Raw genomic sequence first — 7,279 nt, 5'->3', positions numbered from 1 at the left:
ATGAATGTTAAGCTGACTTGCCACATTATGTTGGGCCGATCGACGGTCATTGTCGTATATAAGAGATATATATGTATATAAAGTATATAGGCCTCTCATCCGATTACCGGTGACGAACGGGAAGTGCGTGCACAATTGCATTTAACTGGCCTGTAAGTACATATGTACCTGTTGTATCTATCCCACCTGTGACAGTGACGTCACAATGATCCTACCTGTACGGAAGAACAGCTGTCTTTTCCCCCTTGTCATACATGTAGATAACGAACTGAATGTACGTGTAGCTGCTTTCACAATTGAAGCTCAGGTACCAACGACGGACCACTGACAACAAAAGGTTTCCCTACAACCGACAGCCAACTACAGATACTATATTCATAGTTCACAATCGACGTTTAGTGAAAAAATAATTAGTAAACTAAGCGGGGATATTTGTGGACAGAAATCAAGACAAATCTCAAAAAAGGATGAATGGAAGGGATTAAGACTTATACATGTAGATATGCACGAATTCCAGAACAGCAGAATGGAATGGTCTGGATTGTTTTATTCCGATCGAAAAAGTGAAATTAATTAAAACGGTACAGTAACCAATGGCAGCAAAGAGTGAAAAGTTTGACAACAAATAGCGAAATAACAGTTTTAAAAGTTTGGATATTTTTGACGCCAAGAAAAATCGCATAGTGGCCATGTGCATACAACAGCGTAGTGATATTTAAAACATGACGGGTGTGAGTGTAGCTGCGGTCAGTCTCGTGGCTGTTGTATATAGTATGCTGGTGCCGGTTGCGGAGTTCGCGGCTGTAAGTACGGCGGTTATTCATAAGTTCAACATTCAATTCTACGAATGTAACGTCGTGTACAAATCAGTAAACAAAATATAGATGGTTTTATCTGTGATAGATAAGTGTATTGTCGGTTATATTGTGTCTCTCATCCCGTTTTGTGGACCTTGGATAGGTATGTGGGTATGAGCAGACATTTTGTAAACCTTGGGTGAGTGTATGAACAGACATGAACAGATATTTTGTGGACCTTGGATGGGTGTATGAACAGACATTTTGTAAACCTTGGGTGGGTGTATGAGCAGACATTTTGTAAACCTTGGGTGAGTGTATGAACAGACATGAACAGACATTTTGTGGACCTTGGATGGGTGTATGAACAGACATTTTGTAAACCTTGGGTGGGTGTATGAGCAGACATTTTGTAAACCTTGGGTGGGTGTATGAGTAAACATTTTGTAAACCTTGGGTGGATGTATGAACAGACACTTTGTAAACCTTGGGTGAGTGTATGAGCAGACATTTTGTAAACCTTGGGTGGGTGAATGAGCAGACATTTTGTCGACCTTGGTGGGTGTATGAACAGACTCTTTGTAAACCTTGGGTGAGTGTATTAGCAGACATTTTGTAAACCTTGGGTGGGTGTATGAGCAGACATTTTGTAAACCTTGGGTGGGTGAATGAGCAGACATTTTTTCGACCTTGGTGAGTGTATGAAAAGACATTTTGTAAACCTTGGGTGGGTGTATGAGCAGACATTTTGTAAACCTTGGATGGGTGTATGAACAGACATTTTGTAAACCTTGGATGGGTGTATGAGCAGACTTTTGTAAACCTTGGGTGGGTGAATGAGCAGACATTTTGTCGACCTTGGTGGGTGTATGAACAGACTCTTTGTAAACCTTGGGTGAGTGTATGAACAGACATTTTGTAAACCTTGGGTGGGTGTATGAACAGACATTTTGTAAACCTTGGGTGAGTGTATGAACAGACATTTTGCAGACATTGTGTGGCTGTATGAACATACATTTTATAACCCTTGGGTGGGTGTATTAATAGACATGTTGTCGAACTTGGGTGGGCTTGATATGAGTCATGTTACAATGCTGTTACAACATAAGTATCAATATATCTAATCATATCAGGTTGTATCACGCCAGACAACAGATGTCGACAGCAGTAATTTGATTGATTTTTTTCACATTTTTTCTCAGTATTGCATTTCATATACGTCATGTATATAGTTTGATTTGCAAATAAATGTAAAAGTTTTCAGGTTTCAACAGATATTTAAACATTAAATACAACGGTCAACAATGTTTATTTAAACTAAGTAATTATCAGCGGTTCCAACTTCGTTAGGCCAAGACTGTACAATGCGATGTTCTTCTTTTAATGGTGTTTAATGCGATATCCTTCATGTAAGTGCAATAGAAAGGTGTAATGAAAAACATCTTGCCACCGCTGGGGTTCGAACTTCGGTCGCTAGCCGGACACTGTACCGCTGGGGTTCGAACTTCGGTCGCTAGCCGGACACTGTACCGCTGGGGTTCGAACTTCGGTCGCTAGCCGGACACTGTACCGCTGGGGTTCGAACTGCGGTCGCTAGCCGGACACTATACCGCTGGGGTTCAAACTTCGGTCGCTAGCCGGACACTGTACCGCTGGGGTTCGAACTTCGGTCGCTATCCGGACACTGTACCGCTGGGGTTCAAACTTCGGTCGCTAGCCGGACACTGTACCGCTTGGGTTCAAACTTCGGTCGCTATCCGGACACTGTACCGCTTGGGTTCAAACTTCGGTCGCTAGCCGGACACTGTACCGCTGGGGTTCGAACTTCGGTCGCTAGCCGGACACTGTACCGCTTGGGTTCAAACTTCGGTCGCTATCCGGACACTGTACCGCTTGGGTTCAAACTTCGGTCGCTAGCCGGACACTGTACCGCTGGGGTTCGAACTTCGGTCGCTAGCCGGACACTGTACCGCTTGGGTTCAAACTTCGGTCGCTATCCGGACACTCGCTAAACTTCGGTCGCTAGCCGGACACTGTACCGCTGGGGTTCGAACTTCGGTCGCTAGCCGGACACTGTACCGCTTGGGTTCAAACTTCGGTCGCTATCCGGACACTGTACCGCTTGGGTTCAAACTTCGGTCGCTAGCCGGACACTGTACCGCTGGGGTTCGAACTTCGGTCGCTAGCCGGACACTGTACCGCTTGGGTTCAAACTTCGATCGCTAGCCGGACACTGTACCGCTGGGGTTCGAACTTCGGTCGCTAGCCGGGCACTGTACCGCTTGGGTTCAAACTTCGGTCGCTAGCCGGACACTGTACCGCTGGGGTTCAAACTTCGGTCGCTAGCCGGACACTGTACCGCTTGGGTTCAAACTTCGGTCGCTATCCGGACACTGTACCGCTTGGGTTCAAACTTCGGTCGCTAGCCGGACACTGTACCGCTGGGGTTCGAACTTCGGTCGCTAGCCGGACACTGTACCGCTTGGGTTCAAACTTCGGTCGCTATCCGGACACTGTACCGCTTGGGTTCAAACTTCGGTCGCTAGCCGGACACTGTACCGCTGGGGTTCGAACTTCGGTCGCTAGCCGGACACTGTACCGCTGGGGTTCAAACTTCGATCGCTAGCCGGACACTGTACCGCTGGGGTTCGAACTTCGGTCGCTAGCCGGACACTGTACCGCTGGGGTTCAAACTTCGGTCGCTAGCCGGACACTGTACCGCTTGGGTTCAAACTTCGGTCGCTATCCGGACACTGTACCGCTTGGGTTCAAACTTCGGTCGCTAGCCGGACACTGTACCGCTGGGGTTCGAACTTCGGTCGCTAGCCGGACACTGTACCGCTTGGGTTCAAACTTCGGTCGCTATCCGGACACTGTACCGCTTGGGTTCAAACTTCGGTCGCTAGCCGGACACTGTACCGCTGGGGTTCGAACTTCGGTCGCTAGCCGGACACTGTACCGCTGGGGTTCGAACTTCGGTCGCTAGCCGGGCACTGTACCGCTTGGGTTCAAACTTCGGTCGCTAGCCGGACACTGTACCGCTGGGGTTCAAACTTCGGTCGCTAGCCGGACACTGTACCGCTTGGGTTCAAACTTCGGTCGCTATCCGGACACTGTACCGCTTGGGTTCAAACTTCGGTCGCTAGCCGGACACTGTACCGCTGGGGTTCGAACTTCGGTCGCTAGCCGGACACTGTACCGCTTGGGTTCAAACTTCGGTCGCTATCCGGACACTGTACCGCTTGGGTTCAAACTTCGGTCGCTAGCCGGACACTGTACCGCTGGGGTTCGAACTTCGGTCGCTAGCCGGACACTGTACCGCTTGGGTTCAAACTTCGATCGCTAGCCGGACACTGTACCGCTGGGGTTCCGGGCACTGTACCGCTTGGGTTCAAACTTCGGTCGCTAGCCGGACACTGTACCGCTGGGGTTCGAACTTCGGTCGCTAGCCGGACACTGTACCGCTTGGGTTCAAACTTCGATCGCTAGCCGGACACTGTACCGCTGGGGTTCGAACTTCGGTCGCTAGCCGGGCACTGTACCGCTTGGGTTCAAACTTCGGTCGCTAGCCGGACACTGTACCGCTTGGGTTCAAACTTCGGTCGCTATCCGGACACTGTACCGCTGGGGTTCAAACTTCGGTCGCTATCCGGACACTATACCGCTGGGGTTCGAACTTCGGTCGCTATCCGGACACTGTACCGCTTGGGTTCAAACTTCGGTCGCTAGCCGGACACTGTACCGCTTGGGTTCAAACTTCGGTCGCTAGCCGGACACTGTACCGCTGGGGTTCGAACTTCGGTCGCTAGCCGGACACTGTACCGCTTGGGTTCAAACTTCGGTCGCTATCCGGACACTGTACCGCTTGGGTTCAAACTTCGGTCGCTAGCCGGACACTGTACCGCTGGGGTTCGAACTTCGGTCGCTAGCCGGACACTGTACCGCTTGGGTTCAAACTTCGATCGCTAGCCGGACACTGTACCGCTGGGGTTCGAACTTCGGTCGCTAGCCGGGCACTGTACCGCTTGGGTTCAAACTTCGGTCGCTAGCCGGACACTGTACCGCTGGGGTTCGAACTTCGGTCGCTAGCCGGACACTGTACCGCTTGGGTTCAAACTTCGATCGCTAGCCGGACACTGTACCGCTGGGGTTCGAACTTCGGGCGCTAGCCGGGCACTGTACCGCTTGGGTTCAAACTTCGGTCGCTAGCCGGACACTGTACCGCTTGGGTTCAAACTTCGGTCGCTATCCGGACACTGTACCGCTGGGGTTCAAACTTCGGTCGCTATCCGGACACTATACCGCTGGGGTTCGAACTTCGGTCGCTATCCGGACACTGTACCGCTTGGGTTCAAACTTCGGTCGCTAGCCGGACACTGTACCGCTGGGGTTCGAACTTCGGTCGCTAGCCGGGCACTGTACCGCTGGGGTTCAAACTTAGGTCGCTAGCTAGACACTATACAACTCGGCTTAAGTTACATGAGGCTAGTAAGGCGATCTGTACTCTCAACTTCTACAGAAGTATCAAATGAATATTATTCAACACCATTTAATAAGGAAAGTATCCGCATTGAACACAAATAAAGAATAGCATCACATTGAACGCAATTGAATTGAACCCTGTTATAATGAACACAATGGATTTGCGAAGTTCAAGCGGTTGTAACAGCTACCGAAACTTCATTCATGTGTTTATTTAGGTTATAAATGATACCTTTCATGTTCATTCTAATGTTTTTTCTAACCGATGAAGAAATATTATTGTCTGTATTTTACGATAGGTGCCGCCACCTGCCTGCTGCCCATTAGAGGACAAGAATGAAACAGGTGTTCACCCGGATGTTACGTCACAAGAAGCAGAATGGAAACAGAGACTCCATTCATTTGGTAAGCTCTTGCATGAATTTCTTCTTCTTCTTCTTCTTCTTCTTCTTCTTCTTCTTCTTCTTCTTCTTCTTTCTTCTTCTTCTTCTTCTTTCTTCCTCTTCTTCTTCTTCTTCTTCTTCTTCTTCTTCTTCTTCTTCTTCTTCTTCTTCTTCTTTCTTCTTCTTCTTCTTCTTTCTTCCTCTTCTTCTTCTTCTTCTTCTTCTTCTTCTTCTTCTTCTTCTTCTTCTTTCTTCTTCTTCTTCTTCTTCTTCTTCTTCTTCTTCTTCTTCTTCTTCTTCTTCTTTCTTCCTCTTCTTCTTCTTCTTCTTCTTCTTCTTCTTCTTCTTCTTCTTCTTCTTCTTCTTCTTCTTCTTCTTCTTCTTCTTCTTCTTCTTCTTCTTCTTCTTCTTCTTCTTCTTCTTCTTCTTCTTCTTCTTCTTCTTCTTCTTCTTCTTCTTCTTCTTCTTCTTCTTCTTCTTCTTCTTCTCCTCCTCCTCCTCCTCCAAATATATCACTAGATTTTCATGGCCTTTTGTCTGAAGGCCCAAGCAACTTTCAGCAATCTATTGTGACCTTGACCTCTACATTTAATTCAACTTCTTTAAAATACTGTTTTTGCATTGTGTCTATAAACCTAACACCTTACTTAAATGGGTTTCTCGACCTTGGATGGTTATTAATCACTAGTTGTCTAATGGGTTTTAAATATTTGTGCAGAAATTTGTGATGGTACGAAAAGTTTTAGGATTTCGATACATGTATATACACAATCGATATCCATTACTTTCAAAAATGTCTTCCAACTGACATTTCGATAGCTTAAAACACACCATATGGATAAACCCTGGCCAAATATTTCAAAATGTGATATTCGATTCAAAGTTTTAGAAAAAATAAAGAGAGTTTGTTACACAGCAAGAATCATGATTACATTTGAAACATTTTACAGTGATGTTGTCGTCTACTTGTTTTTCATAATTGAAAATTCAAAGACAAAAATCAATATTGGCAGAATGATTTGATCAGATATGACCTAGATATTGTTAACTTTCTTACATTGTTTTGGTATTTACAGAAAACTCACTGTTGATGAGCGTGGAGAGAAGAAGTTTGGCCTTCGCAGCTCTGCTGATGGCGGTGTCCATGGCTATATTACTAATAGGGACTTGTATTTTGTCGTGTAGATCGGAGGAGGCTGGTTGTCAGTACGAACCTTTATCACAGGAAGACTGGGATACCTTAACATCCAGTCTCTTACGGAATGCAAACCATGTAGACTTGAAAACTCATCTTTATCCGGCACCGTTTCGAGAACAGCCGGAAATGTAGTAGAAATTATACAAAACTCCTGTTACCCTGTTATAGTTATGTATAGTTTATATATAATTACTAATGCAGACACTCTCCATGTTATATTTTAAAGTAATTTATTTTCATTTTTGTTGATATTTTATTCGTATTGGACACCAGGACCGGTTGAACGTTGTACTGGCCCTGTTGATACCTTGTTTTCTAAAGTATTGGACACCAGGACCGGTTGAACGCTGTACTGGCCCTGTTGATACCTTGTTTTCTAAAGTATTGGACACCAGGACCGGTTGAACGCTGTACTGGCC

The 7,279-nt window shown here is 46.5% G+C and overlaps 1 protein-coding gene across 1 annotated transcript; it reads left to right on the top strand.

Annotated features, from left to right (window-relative positions):
* Positions 1-722: 722 nt before the first annotated feature.
* Positions 723-6,992, top strand: LOC132555325 (uncharacterized). The gene is made up of 3 exons (XM_060219681.1): positions 723-803; positions 5,579-5,684; positions 6,739-6,992. The coding sequence occupies exons 1-3, from the start codon at positions 723-725 to the stop codon at positions 6,990-6,992; spliced, it is 441 nt and encodes a 146-aa protein (XP_060075664.1).
* Positions 6,993-7,279: the final 287 nt, after the last annotated feature.

Source organism: Ylistrum balloti, unplaced genomic scaffold, assembly GCF_031769215.1.
Source record: "Ylistrum balloti isolate Yb309-2 unplaced genomic scaffold, AGI_CSIRO_Ybal_v1 Utg370470, whole genome shotgun sequence".
NCBI classification, from domain to species: Eukaryota; Metazoa; Mollusca; class Bivalvia; order Pectinida; family Pectinidae; genus Ylistrum; species Ylistrum balloti.
Note: the sequence above shows the minus strand (reverse complement) of the source record. Positions and strands in the feature narration are given on the sequence as shown.